The 19,445-nt window shown below is 36.6% G+C and overlaps 4 protein-coding genes across 4 annotated transcripts; all 4 read right to left on the bottom strand.

The window, feature by feature from the left end:
* Positions 1-7,043: 7,043 nt before the first annotated feature.
* On the bottom strand, positions 7,044-7,472 carry LOC145565041 (uncharacterized). Its single transcript, XM_081625155.1, has one exon. The coding sequence runs from the start codon at positions 7,470-7,472 to the stop codon at positions 7,044-7,046; it is 429 nt and encodes a 142-aa protein (XP_081481281.1).
* A 1,359-nt stretch (positions 7,473-8,831) lies between these two features.
* On the bottom strand, positions 8,832-9,763 carry LOC145565042 (uncharacterized). The gene is made up of 3 exons (XM_081625156.1): positions 9,466-9,763; positions 9,155-9,352; positions 8,832-8,992 (listed from the first exon to the last, which is right to left on the bottom strand). Exons 1-3 carry the CDS (start codon positions 9,761-9,763, stop codon positions 8,832-8,834), a joined length of 657 nt encoding a protein of 218 aa, XP_081481282.1.
* Positions 9,764-10,219: 456 nt separating this feature from the next.
* LOC145565044 (uncharacterized) lies at positions 10,220-10,848 on the bottom strand. The gene is made up of 2 exons (XM_081625157.1): positions 10,755-10,848; positions 10,220-10,695 (listed from the first exon to the last, which is right to left on the bottom strand). The coding sequence occupies exons 1-2, from the start codon at positions 10,846-10,848 to the stop codon at positions 10,220-10,222; spliced, it is 570 nt and encodes a 189-aa protein (XP_081481283.1).
* Positions 10,849-18,368: 7,520 nt separating this feature from the next.
* Positions 18,369-18,818, bottom strand: LOC145565045 (uncharacterized). Its single transcript, XM_081625158.1, has one exon. The coding sequence runs from the start codon at positions 18,816-18,818 to the stop codon at positions 18,369-18,371; it is 450 nt and encodes a 149-aa protein (XP_081481284.1).
* Between the last annotated feature and the right edge of the window lie 627 nt (positions 18,819-19,445).

Below are 19,445 nucleotides of genomic sequence, written 5' to 3' on the forward strand. Positions count from 1 at the left end.
CGTCACTAACCAAGCTCAATCGACAAATGTGAGCTACAAATAAATTGTCCGTATCAATGTAGGCACACAATGCAATCTAGTATGACAATTAAAGTTAGCTACTCTTTAACTAATCACACACATGCACAAAATTAATCAACCAATTTAATCACAATGCTAAATCAATCAAAAACTCCCAATTAGCTATGATCCATCACTCAAACATGCTTCACCACCTCACTAGCAAGTAAACTACTCACAATCCATGGAAGAAATCAAGATCAAAACTAAGCTAATCAACAAATTCATCATCATCATTTCAATCAAACAAATTCAATCAACTAATCAACAAACTTGAACAATCAACAAACAATTGAAATTAAAAGCTAAAGATTGCATTAAAGTAAAAGAAATCCTTACAAACTTTGGTGAAATCAAAGGAAAATTTGCTTAGAATCATCAATCATCAACCATGAGTTTCTCTCTCTAAAAATCTAAGAACAAGTGTTTCTCTCTCTAAAAATCTCTACTCTAGAAACTCTAATTAATTCTCTCTCTAAAATTGAATTATCTCCCCTTCTCTCTCTAAAAGTAGAAGAAAAATCTATATATATTAAAACTAACAAAGAGAAATTAGTTAGATCGTCCAAAATAGACCCGTACAGGCGCGACCTTCTTCAAGAGGATGCGCAGTCGCGCAAAAGAGGGTACGGAACAGGGGAGCAATAGGCGCGGCCGCGCCATCATCTCTCACGCCCGCGCCTGGGAGCAGGGCAGCTTCCTTCCCTTTCATCTTGATGCTCCTCATGCACTCCACTTGGAGTGCTTGATGAACACGGAGCATGGCAGATTCTAAACACCTTGACGGTGGGTTCAACACCAGAAGTGGTGCCCCCATGGCATGAATGCACGACCTAAGGTTACTTGGAAGGTGTGTTTGCTTAAAGCTGTACTAGTTGTGTACCATCTTAGTTTTACTTTCTTAATTGAATGGTGTAGATGGAATGTTGTGTGGTATGCTTTCAAGTAGTGGTGGATGAAAAATCCTAAACCATATTAATAGACTTTGAATTTATTAACTAGTTGTGGAAGGAAGCATGTTAAATGTGAAAGTGTACTCCTTTTGAGCTTTATATACTTGATTGGAAAGAGGCTGAAGGTAAAATGTTATGATATCACGATTTATTTTATAAGTAGTTTGATGTTGACCCATTTTTGTAACTCGCCTGTTTTGTTCTAAGCTTGTCTGTTTTGTAGGAAGGTTGCTTAAACTTCCTAGTGTGATTGATTATAAATCAAGAGTGTGTATTTAAAATGCATGCACATGTGACAACATAGAAGATGAGGTATTTTTCTCATGTTGTTATATCCTTTGTGATATGTATGGTTAGTGGGGATTAGATGTAAGTACCTAAACTTTGTTACATTAAGTTTTTCTTGTCATGTATGTTGAACCTCTTGCTGCATGTGTGATGTTAATATGGCTTGCATTGATAGTGTTCATATGCTAGAATGATCATATTGTTGTTAACTTCACGTGCATGTTGTTCATTGAGATAGAGATGTATGTATATCTCAAGGCCGGGAAACAAGTACGAGAAAATGAGATAAGCAGTATGGTTCCTGGGAGTAAGACAATGAACCAATAAAGGTACGCATTAATCTCTTTTTTTTGATGTAGAGAAAGTGTTTTGGTAAATTTTGTTTATCATGCTTAAAGCTAGAGTTAATTTTATGATTTACCCTTGATGTTTGATTCAAATGTGTTAATGTTTTGCAAGGTAAATGACTAACAAAGTATTCTTGATGCGAAATTGTTTTGCTATGATATTTGTCATTCAATCTACTTGTTAAGAGAGAATTACTCAATTATTTTTGAGCTTTGATAATGCAGGGATAAAGTCAGGTTAAGTGAGAAAGTTTCTCAAGTACCTATCCTAGTAAGTTCTAAGGGACAATGATTGAATGAGCGATAATGACTAGTTGTGCCCTATCAGTGTATGTTTTTACCCAATGAAGGGTAGTGCTCTGTGTTGAGTAAGTTGCAAAGCAAAAGTGTGATGCACAATCCAGTATGAAGCAAGGTTCATAAGCATGGATGACATGTGTCAAGAAGATGATTATTGCAAAATTAGTCTCCGGGAGTTTGTCCATTATGGGGGTAAGTTGATCCTCATGTCCTTTAGATTAGTTTCACAATTGTCTTTATGTATGTTGTCAGAAGCTAAAGATGTAGTGACAGAATCAGACAGATCTTGTGGAGGTGATACTCATGTTAGAGTATGTGAAATTAGAGAAGAATCAAGCAAGTCCTTATACATGGATGAAACACATGTAAGTGATTGATTGTTTGAGGAATGTGTTCAAGATCTAGTGGTGTTTTACTCTAGTGACAAAGTTGAGATGATTAGTTTACATTTTGAAGGTCTCTGGCTTGATAATCCTCTAATTTATAAGGTTGTGACATGCTGTGGTAGACTTGTTACTTGATAGTCAATTTATAAGTGATCTTAACATTTCCATAACTCAGGTTAGGTGGTCAATTGAGACAACTTACATGGACACACTGAAGTGCTTTTATTTAAACTTTTATTCTGAATGAGTCTAGCTAGATCCTTGTTTTTGTTGACTCATTGTTGGATTTACACTACCGTTTGTGTATGGTGAATCTATAACTCTTTCTGATTGGTTTGTTGACTAGGTAGATTTAGTTAGGTTCAGCATAGCTCTTAATGACATTTGTCTAGTTATTATCAGCCTAGTAACTCTTAGAGTAGGATTGATGATGACACCAAAGGTGCAAGGTTGAGCGTTGCTTGCTCTTAATACTACTAGCCAAGTTGCTCGAGAGTAGGGAATGATAGTGATTCTTAAATGACTTAGAATCACTAGCCTTGATATTACTTGAGTAGGGAACGATAGTGATACAGAATGATTAAGGTTAGGATTATCCATTAATGCATCTAGCCTAAGAGCTCATTAAGTAGTGGATTGATGGATGCATTATTGAGTTAATAGAGTTGAACTTTACGTTCTTAATGTCCTTATTCCAATGCATGGTGAATCTTAGGTCTGCAGGGTGCTTGAATTTGTATTAATCTTGTAAGGGAAGACACTAGATATGTTGGGAATGTGTAATTATTACACAGACGAAACACCTACGTGAATACCAAGGGTGGCCTCCTTCAAGACAAGATTGTGGTGTTGTCTTCATGAAGTATTCATGAGAGCACAATGTGTTGGCTGAGAGTGGCAGAATTGCTCAAGCTCAAAAGGTGTGATACATGTTCATTCCTCTTTCCTGGGAGTTCAACCTTTGGATACTCACCATAAGGGTTTTGAATACCTATGTCATCACTAAGGTATTAGTTCAAACCTTATGGATACTAGTGCTTAAGTATCCAACCTTTCATTTTGCTGTTCAAATTTCATGATCTCTGGTCCGTTTGCATTAGTGGGGGATTGTTGGAGTTGTGACAATATTAATGCAAATCGAAAGAAGTTATTATCGAGCTACCTACAGAGCTATCGCTCTCTTGGTAACATCAAACGAAAATAAGGCGGTTAAGCTATAGGTCGCAGGTGAGCGAGCTATAAATCGGTTGCACACAAAAATTGCGACAAGACTGAAGCTCTCGGGCGAGTGAGCTATAGCTCAGGTGCATGAGTGGGTGCGGCAAGGCCCAAGCTATCCTACGAGAGATAGCTCGGCTGCTCGTGTGCGCGTGGAGTATGAGACAAGATATTACTTTTATTTCCTTTTCTTATTTACTCATATATATATATATACATATATATATATATATGCCCTCTTTAACCCTCGAATTGAGATATAAAATTTTTGTTATCTATGAAACCCTAAACACATACACAAATTAAATAAACCCTTAGAGATATGAACAGTTCTTAAGTAATTCCACTATTTTGGTTCAGGTACTTGAATTATTACGAGGAGAGTTGTGTTAACATTGGGGGGGTGTGCGTCATCAGAAAAATTGTACTGGGGGTGGAGTATTTTCGCTTCTAATGCAACATATTCTGTTCTGCGGCACAACTGTATTATTGAGATCTATTAATAATGTTTTTTTTCCTTTTCATCTTCTTTATTTTGCTATTGGAATCAAAAGGGATTTTTTTACCAACATACAACATTGAATTTTACAGCATGATGAAAATAATCCCGCCTATCTGGGCTCACTTTGATTCATGTTCCAGAAGCTACAGATTACACCGCTATTTTTTCACTGCTTTAAGTTGTCAAACATGATCTACCCTTTTTTTTTATAACTGTAGACACCCATTTGTGTCTCCCCAAAACCAAACCCGGTGATGAATACCTTTTGCGTCGAATCATAATCTAATGAGGTGAAAGTGTGAAAGGTCAGGTGTTGCGGTTGGTTTTTATTTAAAAATTCTTTCTTTCTATTTTCGAAAAACAACTCTATTTTATGAAAACATCCAATCCATTTTAGTTTGGTCCACGATAAGGGTCCAATAATAGTGTAGTTGGATGGGGCTTGCAAAGAGCTTTCCAACGATATATTATAAGCCCAATTCCGATGAGTAATGAGGAAGTTGTGGCCAAAATACTAAACTAGGCTCGGTTTGATCTTTACATGCGGCCCAATGATCTAGGGGAGGGCCCAATGTTAATTATTATTCCTAAATTTATTAGAATTAATTAAAGTCTTATTAAATTCTCTAGAAGGTTCTCTTTAGTCCTAATAGAATTAGAATTAATAATTATATTTTGATAAGTTTTATTTGGAATAAAATATTATTTTATGGAAAATACGATTTCAGTTTTCATACGGACTTTACAAATCAATTTTGATTGATAAGTGGACTCCGTGTTTGAAAGCGCGTAGGAATCCAGACTGTTGCCACGCGACAGGCCTTGTCGCCACGCGACAGACCCTGTCGCCTGGCGACAAGGTCGGTTTTGCAGCGACAGCATGGAGTTTTATTCCTTATCAAATTCTACCTATTTTCGGACTGTTTTCTTATAAATAAGGTCCTAAACCTCCGTTTTTATTCATTCACAATCATCATCCACATCCATCAATTCTATTCTCTCAATTCTCTCTATGCTCTCATCTCTCTAGCTTTTTACAAACAAAATTCCGCATTCACGAGATCTAGACACACCTAGCCAAGTTCGAAGTTGCCTTCGCCCTAGACGTGAAAGGTTATAATTTCTGAGGGTTTGGTCCCAAATCTCTATTTCAATTATTTAATTTAATTGTTTGATTTTATATCTTCCTTGAAGTTACTAACGCGTGTATTTTGTTATTAGAAAGAGGTACGAGGCACCAAAGTATGTAATCTTATTGCTCTATTCTTGTAGAAAGCATGTTTAAATTTGTTTAATTCCTAGTATCATGTTAGGATGTTATTATTGCTTTCTAGTATCATGTTTAGGGTGTCTTTTACTCTTTTCTAATATCATGTTAGTATCATGCTAGGGCTAAAGCTTTGATTTTTATTGTTTAGTGACATGCTAGGATTTGTTATTAATCTTGTCAGTATCATGCCTAGGATCTTGCTATTATTATGCTTTAGCGTTGATATGATTATGGTTATGATTATGATTGTTAATTATGATTTATGATTATTATGTTGCTTGATGATTATTATTGTTATTGCTTGATCACGCCTTTTATGCATGTTTAAAGGGAATTTGTTCTTGTAATCACGCTTAATAAGATAATTAATAATCTTGTTTAGGGCTAATATGATTATAATTCAAGTGATCGCCAATAATAGTTTTATTTTTGCATTAAATTCAACCAACATAGATAAACAGGTTTAGGGTTAACCTATTGTTTGCATGTTAGTCAGAAAGTGCACATGAATACGAGAAGAATGAAGTAGAGGCCTTATTAGAGCAGGTTCAGTCTCTTTTAGGTTGGATTTGTACCTTCATCCCCGAACCCTATTTGGTTCAAGACCTTTTGGAGTTGACGATCTCATGGATCGTTAAGGGGTGTAATCTTCACCTTGTGAACGGTTTACAAGTTCCTAAGACTTGTTGGCGACTCTTTTGCTCTAGCTTCCTTCCCTTTGGACGCCACCATGCTTAAGTGTATGATCACAGTGGGGCTCAAGTTTGGGGTAATGCTTGAAATATTCCCTACAATAACTGTTACATTTTTTTGAAGGAAAAAAGGACTTTGGTTTTTATATAACTAGGTAGGTCCCGTGCCACACACGGTAATTTTTAGTATTATTATCAATTCAACAATTCTACACTATTTTAGTTAGTGTAAAAAAAAAAATTAGTGTAAGAAAATTGTCTAATAATATTGTGAAAGAAACTACCAAAATATTTATTTTACGAAGATCCAATTAGCTTTTATGCATTTGGTCATATAATTATATTTATCTATTTCAGTGTGGTGCCGTTATTTTCTTGTCAATTAAATAAATTTTTAAAGTTATATATCTAACTCGCGAAATAATTTAATTCCCTTTGAACTCACTATTAAAATCACGCTATTATTTTATCTCAAATCAAGCCATTTATAATATTAATCCATATTTTTCAAATAATGTACTATTTCTTTTTTTTTTTTGACGAATAATGTACTATTTCTTTATTCAACCTTTCTCTTGTTATGAACTCTAGTTGAATATCGGTATTTTTTTTTTTTTGAAAAACGAATTTCGGTATGTTTTAATTATGTTTTGGCAATATCTTATACAAATATTTAAAAAAAATTATTAGTAATCAATCAATATACTGGTTAATGTTTATTACTCGTATGTAGTTATTGATTATTAAGGTAATTACTTGGCAAAATAATTTATAATAATCTATTATTATTATTATTATTATTATTATTATTATTATTATTATTATTATTATTATTATTATTATTATTATTATTATTTGAAACAAAGCTCCAAAGGAGCAACTAGCTTTCATTCATATTAGCATCAGAAATCAAAATAGAAGCAACCTGGGATGGAAAATTCGACACCCATGTATGACAGCCTACAACCCATGGTAAACAATGGGCTAATTCATGGGCAACTCTATTTCCTTCCCTCCAAACAAAACTCTAACACACACTCTCTAAAAAGCTACTGTAATGATAAACATCATCTAAAATCAAATGCATACTATTACTACCCTTCTCATGTGATGAAATTGCATTAACAAGACTAAGGCAATCACTTTCTACCACCACCTTACGAAAACTCGCATCCACAGCAAGTTTAACACCAAAACACAATGCCTTAGCTTCAGCTATTTCTGGTGACCAACGATCCTCAACCATCCAAGAAGCAGCAAGAAGAGGTTCACCTCTGTCATCACGAACCACTGCACCAGCGCAGCTTCCCAGCCCCTCACACGTACCACCATCGACATTGAGCTTTACCCACCCCTTATCCGGAGCCTTCCAATGCTTCTTCTGTCCTCTCCCCCCACTCACCTTGATTTCCTCTTCCCCACTCAGCTCACACATAAACTTGTGCACATACTCCATTGATCGATTTGGGTCACATTCCTCCTTCTCGAAAATCAACCGATTCCTCGCATTCCAAATTCTTCAGCAGATTGTAAGAAAAAGACCATGCTCCACTCTAGGCAATCATTCCAAACAAGTAGCAGCCATATCCCCAAAGTCACAGAATACTCCTTGAACATCTCCCCCCAAACCACTTGCGTCCCACACTAGACGAGCAATGATGCAATCCCTTAAACAATGAAGTTCGGTCCTTCAGCTTGGCACAACGAACAAATCACATCCCTCCCAGGCAATCTCTTACTCAGCCTGACTAAAGTAGGTAATGCACCTCTATACACCCTCCACACAAACAGCTTGACACGAGGCAGAGTGTTTGCATGCCATATTTTATTCCAAAAGCTAGCTACACCTGAAGTAAAAGCCACATTACCCGAATCATACTCACCAAAAATTTCCCTATAAGCCGAGCGCACCGAATAATCCCACTCTTCTCAAAGTCCCAACAAATTGAACTAGAAGGAAGGCGGCAACTAATCGGTATACTGAGAATGCGCTCCCTTTCAAAAGGCAAGAAAATCTCATTAATTTTACCTACATTCCACGAAGTAGTAGATAAATGAATTAAGTCACAAACCCGGAGCTCTTCCGATGCATTGCCCCTAGGAGAAATTATTCTTCGAGATTGAGTTTTTGGAATCCATGGGCTGTTCCATACAGAGATGTTCAACCCATCCCCAACTCGCCACCTCAATCCTCGTTGCACAACCCACTTAGCTCCCCAAATGCCACACCAAGTATAGCTTGGCAGGTTACCAAGTTCCGCCCCTAAATAATCCCCCTGAGCAAAGTAACGTGCCGTAAAAATTCGAGCCATCAAGCTTTCCGGATGCTGTAAAATATGCCAAGCTTGCTCACCAAGTAGAGCCAAATTAAAAGATTTAAAATCACGAAATCCCAATCCACCTGCCGCCTTTGGCTCACAAAGCTTTTTCCACGCAATCTAGTGAATTTTTCGTTCACCCTTCTTTTGACCCCACCAAAAATTAGCTACTAACGAACGCAATTCATCACAAAAAGAGGAGGGAAATTTAAACACACTTATCGCGTAGGTCGGAATAGATTGGGCAACTGCCTTGATCAAAACTTCACGACCTGCCTTTGAAAGAAATCCCCCCTTCCACCTTGAAGTCGTTTACACAACTTTTCTCGAACCCCTCTAGTAACAACCTTCTTTGACCTTCCAATAACCGTCGGCAACCCTAAATATTTATCATGAACCTCCACCACATTCACTCCAAGCAAATCGGCTAACTCCTCCCTCCTTTGATCCGGTAATATTTTGCTAAATGAAACAGTGGTTTTACTAAGACTCACCATTTAGCCGAAGGCCATCTCATAAGTCTGCAATATCTCTCGTATAGTGTTCACCTTCTCCACATTAGCTTTAGAGAAAATCACACTATCATCGGCAAAGAACAAGTGTGACACAACCGGGGTTGTAGGAGCTACCTTAATCCCATGTAGCCGACCCATACCAACTGCATTATTTAGAAGACCCGACAAAGCCTCAGCACCAAAATGAAAAGATATGGGGATAGTGGATCACCTTGCCGTAAACCCCTAGACAGAGTAAAATCCCCCGAAGGTGCCCCGTTTATCAGAACTGAAAAAGAGACCGTCGACACACCAATGTAGCACACGATCCACCCAATTCTCAGCAAATCCCATTTTTTCCATTACCGCTCTTAGAAATCCCCACTCCACCCTATCATACGCTTTCGCTATATCCAATTTCAAAGCCATCGAACCACTCTCACTACTCGAATTTTTCATATGATGAAATAATGCAAAAGCTACCAAAATATTATCAGTATTAACCTCCCCGGAATAAAAGCACTCTGATTAATAGAAGTAATATCAGAGAGAAAAACTTTCAAACAATTGGCAAGGACTTTAGTAATCAACTTATACACTTCATTGCAAAGACTAATTGGCCTAAAATCCAACATACTCTCATGATCTTTTTTCTTCGGAATTAGCACAATAAATGTTTTATTAATAAATTCCGAAATCACAACACCATTAAGCACATTAAGAACCAAAGAAGTCACAATAGGGCCAACAATATGCCAATAGGTTTGAAAGAAAAGGGGACACATACCATCTGGACCCGGGGCTTTTAAAGGATGCATTTGTTTCAAAGCAACAAACACCTCCTCTTTTGAATAAGTAGCACATAGCCCTTCATTCATCTCATCCGTCACCCTTCGCTCAATACCGGCCAAGGCCTCATCAAAACTAGCTAGCATCGAAGAAGTGAACAATGTCCGGAAATAATTTGTAGCAACACCATAAACCTCTTCCACCTCAGAATGCCGCACCCCATCCTCAGTCACAAGAGAAGTGATCCTATTTTTACTACGTCTCTACGATGCTTTACGATCGAAGTAGCTCGAATTACGGTCACCCGCCTCCAACCATAATGTTCGAGACCTTTGACGCCAATAAATCTCCTCTTGGTGCAGCAGCTCATTGATCTCATTAACCACCCTTCTTCTCTCCTTAACACGAGCCTCACTACAACTCCCTTTATTAAGCACCCCTAGGCGCTTTCTTTTTTTCCGAATCTCCTTGAAAATTCTCCCAAACTCCCTGTTACTCCAAAACCAAAGCTCAGTCGCACATGCTTCCAGCTTTTGCTCTAGTAATGCTCCCCCTAGCTGCCACGCTTGAGATATTACATCCTCACAACCCTCATGCTCGGATCAAAGTTGCTCAAAGCGAAAGAGTTTCTCATCCACCCTCCTATTCTCCCCTTCATGCTCATCTAACACAATTTTAATTGGAGCATGGTCCGACCATTTGCGCTCCAAATTAAACACCTTACTCCGTGAAAAAACATCCATCCAACTCTGATTAGCAAGGGCACGGTCATGACGGCATTGAATATTGTCATCCCCCCATTGTCCATTATCATAAGTGAAAGAGTACCCTGTAAAAGGTACATCCCGCAACTGACAAGTGTCCACCACCTCTCGAAAGTTTTCCAGTTGCCACATTGCCCGGTCTCTTCCTCCCTTCTTTTCAGAATCTGACAGAATTTCATTATAATCTCCTGCACATACCCACGCACTATCATCCTCGTTAGCTAACATAGACATTAAGCTCCACGAAATATGGCGATGATGGACCTCAGGCCATCCATAAAAACCAGTAAATCTCCAAGGATTTGAACCCAGCCCTTTCACCACATTCACATCAATATGGTGTAGCGATATAGAGCGCAATCAATGTCAATACCCTTTGACCAATATAAAGCCACACCACCAGCTCTACCACTACTATCGATAGCAAGACCATCATAACCAGCAAGTTTCGAACGAATTTTAACCATCTCACCACTACTCAATTTCGTCTCGATCAAGAAAACAAGAGACGGGGCCTCTCTCCGTACTAAGTTCCGGAGATTATTAACTGTAGAGGTATTGCCCAACCCTCTGCAGTTAATGCATAATATACTCATTGAGCTTGGCGGGACTGTTCATCGATAGTCTCCGCCATTCGCCGTCCATCAGAATTAATGTCAAATTCCATCTTCTTACTCATCGACTCACCCTCTGCCAATCCCAAAATAAGCTCCCGATTCCTTTTCCCAAGAAGCTTTTCTTTATCTATCTCCATTCCATTTCCCCCACTGCCCCCTTTCTCTTTCACCTTTTTCCTCCCCCCTCTCCCAACAGCCTTACTCCCACTATCACCCATTCCCACCTTGAAGCCCGTAGGCTGCTGCCCCAACACACCAACTGCAGCAGTCTCCGAACTGGCAACACCATCCCCAAACCAACCCACGTCAGACCCAGCCCCCAACTCGTTCACCTCACCCAGCAACACTCCCTCCTCCACCCTCTCCTTGCTACCAGCCACCCCCTCCACCTCGCACTCCACCCTTTTTTCTCTCAGCTCCCCCCTTTCGTACTCAATCAAGTCATGAACACCATTATTTCCTTCCCCTTCACCTAACACCCCCTCTTCCCCTGTATTACTCTTTTCCTCCTCCTAGGACTCACGAGTAATAAATAATTTTTTACGGGATGTTAACACAGCTTCCACCTCTTCCAACTCCTTCATCCTCCCCTTATACGGAGATGCCTTAAGCCACCTCTCCCAGCCGAGTTGTTACTTCTTACTCTCCTCGGAAATCATGACACAATCTCTCTCCGAATGCGCAATTACACCACACGCATAACAGAAATAGGGAAGTCTTTCATAAGTGAATTCGACAATCACCTCTCTCGCACCTTTGTCTCTGAGTTTTTGATAAAGACGTAAAGGTTTTGTTATATTGATCATAACTCTCACCCTTCGAAAACGGTCAAGCCCGAGCACATCTTCCTCAATTTCCATCACATCCCCCATGCTAATCACCAGTTCGCGCACATCATTGTCCGATCGACAATTAAAAGGAAGATTCCTCAATCGTATCCAGAAAGGGGAATGAAACAGAGATATTTGTTCGGGTTGCTCGCTTCCATCAATTTCTTTAAAAACTAAAAGCATATTATCGAAGCACCATGGTCTCCCTGCCAATACTTTCTCCTTATCACTCCAATGAATGAATTGGAATGCGTAAAGGTTAGGGCTTAAAACTCTAATAACCAATTTGTCCGAAAGGGTCCAAACCTTAGTCATCGTTGATTTGAACGCTTCCACATTATACGGTCTATCAGTAACAAGTCTCCCAATTAGAATCAGGTTGAATTTCTCCGTCAATAGTTCAGAATCCACCACACCTAAATCTACCACACCACCCTCTTCATCATCCAGCCGAAGGTTAGCGTAGCAAGAAACAATTTCATCCGCCATAGATCAGTCAAAAACGACCAAGAATGGAGGAAAATCCGGCACACCGGCAGCAAAACCCTAGGCAAGTAGAGAGGAAGACCCTTTCTTTCGAGGGAGTTTTTTGGCGGTAGTTGTTTTATTGAACTTAGCTTATTTTTACTACTTTTATTATTATTATTATTATTATTATTATTATTATTATTATTATTATATTATGATATGTGATATTTTTCTTAGTGTTGTGATTGATTTTAATTCTTTCTAAAAGTAGAGATTTAGACAATAATTAATTTTTAACAATTAAGGCAATTGACCTATTAGTCAATTTGTTTTACCTCATTAAAACTTTACTTAATTAGTGTTTAAAGAAGAAGAAAAAAAAAACAGGAGACGACACGTGTCATTACTGGTGTGTATTTTATTATATAGTTATTGATTGACTATTGATTAATGTTTCAATGACTTTTAGGAGACTATCTTTTTTCCATATATATAAGGAATTACTCGTACATATTTAGGCTGACTTTTTAGGAAACTATTTTTTTTAATCAAGGATATATATAGAGCTGTCAATTTGGGTAAACGGGTCGGGTTTGGGTCGGGTCAGGTCAATTAGGGTTAATATCATAACCTATGCGGGTTGGGTTCGGGTTGGGTCATGCTTGAGTCAGGTCACGTCGAGTCATACATCTTATCGGGTTTGGGTCGGGTTACATTCAGGTCAGGTGAATATTAGGTTGGGTTTAATTCGGGTTTTCACGGGTTAAAACGGGTTAGGGTCATTCTCGGGTTTGAGTCGAGTTCAGTTCAAGTCAATAATTTGCGAGTTATAATCAGGTCGGGTCATTCTCGAGCTTAAGTCGGGTTCGGTTCAAATCAATAATTTGCGGATTATATTCAGGTTGGGTCATTTCCAAGTCGGGTTATATTTGGATTCAATTCGGGTTTGGTTCAAGTGAATATTTGCGGGTTCGGTTCAAGTAAAGACAAAATACTTTCAATATTAACATAGAGCAGTTTTATCCTTACAAAGTTATGAGTTTATGACTTTATAAGTAGATTACAATGAATATAGCATATATCTTTATTTAGCTAGTCAATATCTACAATAATAAAGATGTATAATATAATAAGTCGAGTTGATTTCGAATCGGGTCAATAACAAGGCGTGTAATTTTGGGTCGGGTTTGTCACAGATCGGGTTGAATTTCGAGTCGGTTCAGTTACAAGTCGGGTTAGGAACAGGTAGGGTTGAATTCAGGTCGGGTTTAATTCGGGTTTTGACAGGTTAAAACGGGTTTGGGTCAATTTCGGTTCAAGTCGGGTTCAGTTCAGGTCAATAATTTACGGGTTATATTCGGGTCGGGTCATTTCCAGGTCGGTTTATGTTCGGGTCTCAAATACTCGGGTTAACTCGGGTCTAGGGTTGGTTTTAGGTCGGGTCAGATTGGGTTCGGGTCACCATTTTCTCGGGTTCAGACTGGTCGGTTAATAATCGGGTTGGGGTCGATATTTCGGATCGGATCAGCTTTTGACAGCTTTAGATCTATAGAGTACTGTAAAATATAGTATCGATTAATTAATTCATATTAAGGGGAATAGTTTTGAATCCGGTGGGGTGTTGGCATAATTGTCTTGGAATCTTTGATCCATTTTGGATTAGCATTGGTAATGAAGCCTATCAATAGAGTAATTAAGGAGCTTTAGTAAAATAAATAAGTCTATGATTCGTCGCAAAAAGACGCATTTAGACACCCAAAAAAACTCCTTGGGCCCTTCAAAAGTTCTCTCTCAATTTGTCTCATGCGAATCTCATTACAATTTATTTTGCCCCTTTTCACACAATTATTTTATTTGACTACTCGTATTAAACTACTACTCAATTATTCTCGATAACAACCTTAAACTTTTAGCAGTGGCATGGGACTTTACCTGTAAACACTTCAAAGGTTCAAACCTAAATATTCCAACTTCCTTTTTTTTTTTTTTTTTTTTTTTTTTCTGAATTCTTGCCCCTTCACATTGATTTTCCATCTTATAAAAGGTACTTCAACAAGTTACTTAGTGCAACTAGCAATGTTAAATTTCAAACCAAAATCGTTTAATTGTCTAATGAGAACCAAATGATTAAAAGCCAATTTTTTTAAATCGAAAATCGATCTGAATCGTATTTTAGTAAATCTACCGATCCGAATAATGTTAAACTGTATAAGAACCAAACCTGTTAACGAACAAAATTAGTTCGAAATCGAATTGATATGAAACCAAACCGAAAAAGAACCGATCCGTTTCTAACCCGAAACCGTTTCCAACCCAAAACTGTTTAACCGGATTTTTAAAAACCGTTTACACTGAACCGTTAACAAACTGCAACCCGTTTGTATCGAACCGTTTATAAATCGAACCAATTACAAATCGAATCGTTTATAAACCGAGCCATTTACAAACCGCATACTATAAAGAGAAGGTTAAATTCACGTTAAAAGTAATTTTAAGGAAAAATTGATAAAAATAATCCCAACTTTAGCCCGTTAGATCAAAATAATCTCAATTTTAGATTATTTTTAAATAATACAAACTTTAGGGATCACTCGCTCAAAATGGCCTCAAGTGACCGGTAACCTGAAAATGAGGTAAATATTTTTTTTTGGAATTAATTGAAGCGTGTCACCACTAGATTGGTTGAAATATTTATAAAAATAAAAAAATAAAAAAAAACCAACCCCACCCACGCATCCCCAACAACCACCCACGCATCCCCAACAACCACCCACGATTCCGGCAACCCTCCTACCCAACCACGCCAGGTACCTCCCCCGCCTCAGTCCAACACCGCACCTAGATCCCCTACCCCACGCTGTCGGCGACACCCTCTCCCCCTACCCTCAGCTTAATCGCCCCGAAACAACCACAAACCACCGCAAAAACCAAATCTCAATCTCTTAAAAACCCCCTCTCCCACTGTACAAACCCCCAGCCGCTACTCCCCCACCGTCGAAATCCCTAGTCGGTAGGGTCACGAGGGTCGGGGAGGGGTGGCTGGGGGTTTATACGGTGGAGGAGGGTTTTTTTATTTTTTATTTTTTATTTTTTTTTAGATTTTAAGGTGGGAATTGGTGGTTTTGCGGTGGTGGTTTGGTGGTTTTGGGGGAAGGGCCGACGAACAGGGGTAAGGGAAAGGGACACGCCGGCGTAATGAGGGGCATCTAGTTGCGGCGGGATGGGGAGAGAGCTAATTGGTGGTAGTGGTAGACGGTGGCTGGGACTGTGCAAGTTTTTTTTTTAAAAAAAAGAAAATTAAGTTTTTTTTTATTTATTTATAATTTTTTAAGTTTTTAATTTTTTTAAAATTTTTTTAACCAATCACGTGGTGACATGTGTCACCTTGGTGACCAATTAGGACCATTTTAAGCGAATAGCCCCTAAAGTTCGGATTATTTAAAAATAATTCAAAATTGGAATTATTTTGAGCGAACGGCCTAAAGTTTAAATGAAATCTAATTATGCATACTTGTTTATTGACTTGTTTATTGACGGAGTACATTATTGTTTTCTCTGACTTTTTTCATGTAATTATGGATTAAGCAAAAATAATTTAATAATTTTTGTCTTCTCTTTAAATGACATCATCAAAGTGATTCATATTTTTTTTCCAGAATTATATTGTACCAAAGTTGGCCTAGTCAAATTCTTATGATGTATTATTGTAATTCTCCAAATTTTTAGAATGACATTGCATACTTTGATCTCTCAAAAATAAATTAAAGTCAATACAAAAACTATAATAAAGAATATTATTAATCAAATTATCAATTGAAAAAGAAACTCTAAAATTCTAGCTTGAAAAAGAAAATATTTGTGTACGTTGTCTTTAACAAATTGGAACCGAACTGATTCAAAACAGAAAATTAATCCGAATCGTATTTTAGTAAACCCGAAACCGAATCGATCAAAATAAATGTGAAACTGTATAAGAATTGAACCCGTTAACGGACCCAACCATTTCTAAACCAAAGTGAAATAAAATCAAACCAAAAAAAATTGAACCATTGTTAACCCGACCTGTTTCTAACCCAAAACTGTTTGAACCCAGTTAAAACCCGTTTACATCGAACCGTTTACAAATCGCAACCTATTTGCACCGAATCGTTTACAAGATGAACCAAATTGAAACCGACCAAAAATATATTGAAACCAAGCTGAACCGATTATAATTTTAACCAATTTGAAACCAACTCGTCGACCAATTAAACTAATTTCAAACTAACCTATTTTTTTACCCTAATAAATATCTAACCGAACTAAAATTGAACTGTTAAATCGTTTTAACAGTGGTAACTGCAAGGTTTTAACTTTTATGCATGATCAGTGGAATTATTATTAGGGTCTGTTCTGTTCACCTTATTTTCCCTTATTTCAGCCTATTTTCAGGTGTAATAAGTTCAGATAAGTTCAGTTAAGTAAAAATAAGTTATAAGGGTTACTCAAATACAAGTTATAACTAAAATAATGTTAATAAGTTCAGGTAAGTTTAGATAAGTTCAGATAAGATAAGATAATAAGTTTAGAAAAGTAAAAATTAGGTGAATAGACCACACCCTTACTTCAGAGGTCAATGTGTTTATTATATAAATTATGTGTACATTGAAACAAGTTTAATAGAGTATTACTAAATTTTTTTTTTAATTTTTAATTTTTTAGCTTATGATTTTAGACACTAAATTTTAACTAACTTTAAATTTTATTAGGTAGTACTTCCTCTGATCTTTTAAGTTTTCTTTGTCATGTTTGCCGATGTATATTTTAAATCATTAACTTCTCTAATTATATGTCAGTAAAATAATAAAATGTTAATATTCAAAAAGTACTCATCAAAACGAATCAAACAAGATGACACTTGAATACATTTTTTCATATATATTGGAAAAAAAATAAAAGATTCTTGAATGATAGTGTTAAGATTTCAAATGAAAACATAATTTTAAAACGAAAGGAATAATTTATAGTGAAATATCTTATAAAATATAGTTAATCAGAAATTTGTCAATATACTTTTGATGAGGTTTGTAATGGGTTTTAAAACTGATTTAATAGAAAATATTCAGTAAAGTGATATCAAATTAATTAAAAGAATACTAAAGAAATTATGGTTATATCTCTGTAGTTAAAAGTGTTGCAACTTGCAACTGATTCGAGATAGATGGAATTTTAGTCATGTATGATCAAGTTGAAGTATAAATAGAATAATAAGTCTTGTATAAGGCAGACTTGCGTTAATATTATTATAAGATGATCATTTTAAAGATAACTTTAACAATTTTTATGTTTAATCCCCTTAAGGATAACTTTTAATCAGTATTGAATTTGATTATATTTTAATATGTAATTTCTAATGAATACATGTAATTAAAGCTAATATTTTTAATCTAATACACTATAAGTGTGTTTTAGGGGTAAAATTTATATTAGGAAATTTTCGTTTCAAAGTGCCAGGCGCTCGATTATCATTCGGAAGTACACATTGGTCCATTTGATCCAAGTTAGCAAACTAGATTCTCTTAAGATAGGGAAAACAATTAGCAAATTCTCATTTCAAAGTGCCAGGTGACCCGAGTATAATTCGATCCTACAACCTTGTTGCGATATGCACAACTTTAGGTATACTCTGTATTTTTTTTTTTTTTTTTTTTTTTTGTTTTTTTTAAAACCATACTTCGTATTTGTTTATACACAAGAAGAGAGATGATACACAAATTTTGAATGAACACTAATTGTACAACGGAGCAAAAACTCTAGCAATACCAAATTTCATGAATGCTCTATGGAAAAAATATATTAAAATAAAAATAAAAATAAAAAATCTATTGTGTAAAATAAAACAAAACAGAGCAAAACTAAAATAAAAAAATAAAAAATGAAGACGAAATAAAATCCCAATACAAAATAACAACACCTAATTTTCATATCAATCATATGAGCAAACTTTATATGATCTTATCATATAACAGCAAAAAAGAGTAAAATAGTGAAGATATTATCTAATACCTATCCACTAAATATAAAAAGAGGGGATTAAACAAAAATAACAACAAAAACAACAATTAAGGCCAGAAGAATCTGAACCGTTGATCTTGGAACCGCAGTAAAAGCCATAGATGAAGATGCTGAGTATTGATCGGACGGTCGGTGTTCACCGTTCCTATAATAGTACGGAAAGTAAGGGAGTATAGCATCAGGAGGTGGAGGCATGGTTATGCTACCACCACCATCACTACCACTAGGAGGGTAGTTTGGGTAATTCCCATATGGTGGAGGGTAGTTTGGTAAATTCCCTGATGGGGGTGGGAGGGTGTATGTTGGTGGTGTTTGTGTGGTTGGGGTTGGTGATGTTATCGTCCCGGCTATCGGCGGCGGATTACATGGGTAAGGGCATGTATCATCCGCTGTGACAGACACTCGGGACAATAAGTATAGGGCTACCAAAGAGAATGTTAATAAGAAGCGAATGGTATTAGTGGCCATAATTAGGAAGGAAACAAAGAGTGAGTAAAAATGAGTGAAGAAAGAAGTATGTATGTTGTGTAATGTGGTGGGGTTTGGTTTGGATTATTCTTGAAGACAATGACTTAAAAAGAAGGGTCAATGACTATGTAAGAAGAAGAATTGAATGTCTAGGTCATACTTTTTTGTCTACATGCACTAATTGTTGGTTAATATATGTATTTTCAACGACCCAAGAATCATTCAACATTGTCATGAGGTTGCTTCCTCACCGGCAAGAGGACTCTTATCATTGTTTGTTTTGAGTACCATATGAGGTATAAATAAGAATTAATAGACATTACCTCATAATTATGTAGTACCTTAGTTCTTTAAGATTACCAAATTTTCTTGTTGGGATATTCAGTAAACATTGTCTTATCAGCATTTTTTAAAACAAAAGTAATTTCTCTTATATTATCAAAAATGGTCTCTGTTTTTTTTTTTTTTTTTTTTTTTTTTTTCCACTCAATTTTCATTTTTGGGTGCAACTAGGAGTCATAAGGCCTATGTTCTTCACATGCACATAAGAGGACAATCTGCGATTTTTATTACGTAGTATTTTTTTTTACTGTCTTAATGGTACAGTGGTACATTTAATGTACCATT

Source organism: Chenopodium album, chromosome 10, assembly GCF_948465745.1.
Source record: "Chenopodium album chromosome 10, dcCheAlbu1.1, whole genome shotgun sequence".
NCBI classification, from domain to species: domain Eukaryota; kingdom Viridiplantae; phylum Streptophyta; class Magnoliopsida; order Caryophyllales; family Amaranthaceae; genus Chenopodium; species Chenopodium album.

What these genes read in the sequence shown, in the direction of transcription:
- LOC145565044 (XM_081625157.1), bottom strand. Translation starts at nt 10,848, where the DNA reads ATGGTTAAAATTCGTTCGAAACTTGCTGGTTATGATGGTCTTGCTATC. An exon ending in GGCTTTATATTGGTCAAAGG is followed by an intron (nt 10,696 to 10,754) that starts GTATTGACATTG and finishes ATGTGGTGAAAG; the next exon opens with GGCTGGGTTCAAATCCTTGG.
- LOC145565042 (XM_081625156.1), bottom strand. Translation starts at nt 9,763, where the DNA reads ATGCTAGCTAGTTTTGATGAGGCCTTGGCCGGTATTGAGCGAAGGGTG. An exon ending in GAAGAAAAAAGATCATGAGA is followed by an intron (nt 9,353 to 9,465) that starts GTATGTTGGATT and finishes TCTATTAATCAG; the next exon opens with AGTGCTTTTATTCCGGGGAG. An exon ending in TGCTGAGAATTGGGTGGATC is followed by an intron (nt 8,993 to 9,154) that starts GTGTGCTACATT and finishes TAAATAATGCAG; the next exon opens with TTGGTATGGGTCGGCTACAT.
- LOC145565045 (XM_081625158.1), bottom strand. Translation starts at nt 18,818, where the DNA reads ATGGCCACTAATACCATTCGCTTCTTATTAACATTCTCTTTGGTAGCC.
- LOC145565041 (XM_081625155.1), bottom strand. Translation starts at nt 7,472, where the DNA reads ATGGAGTATGTGCACAAGTTTATGTGTGAGCTGAGTGGGGAAGAGGAA.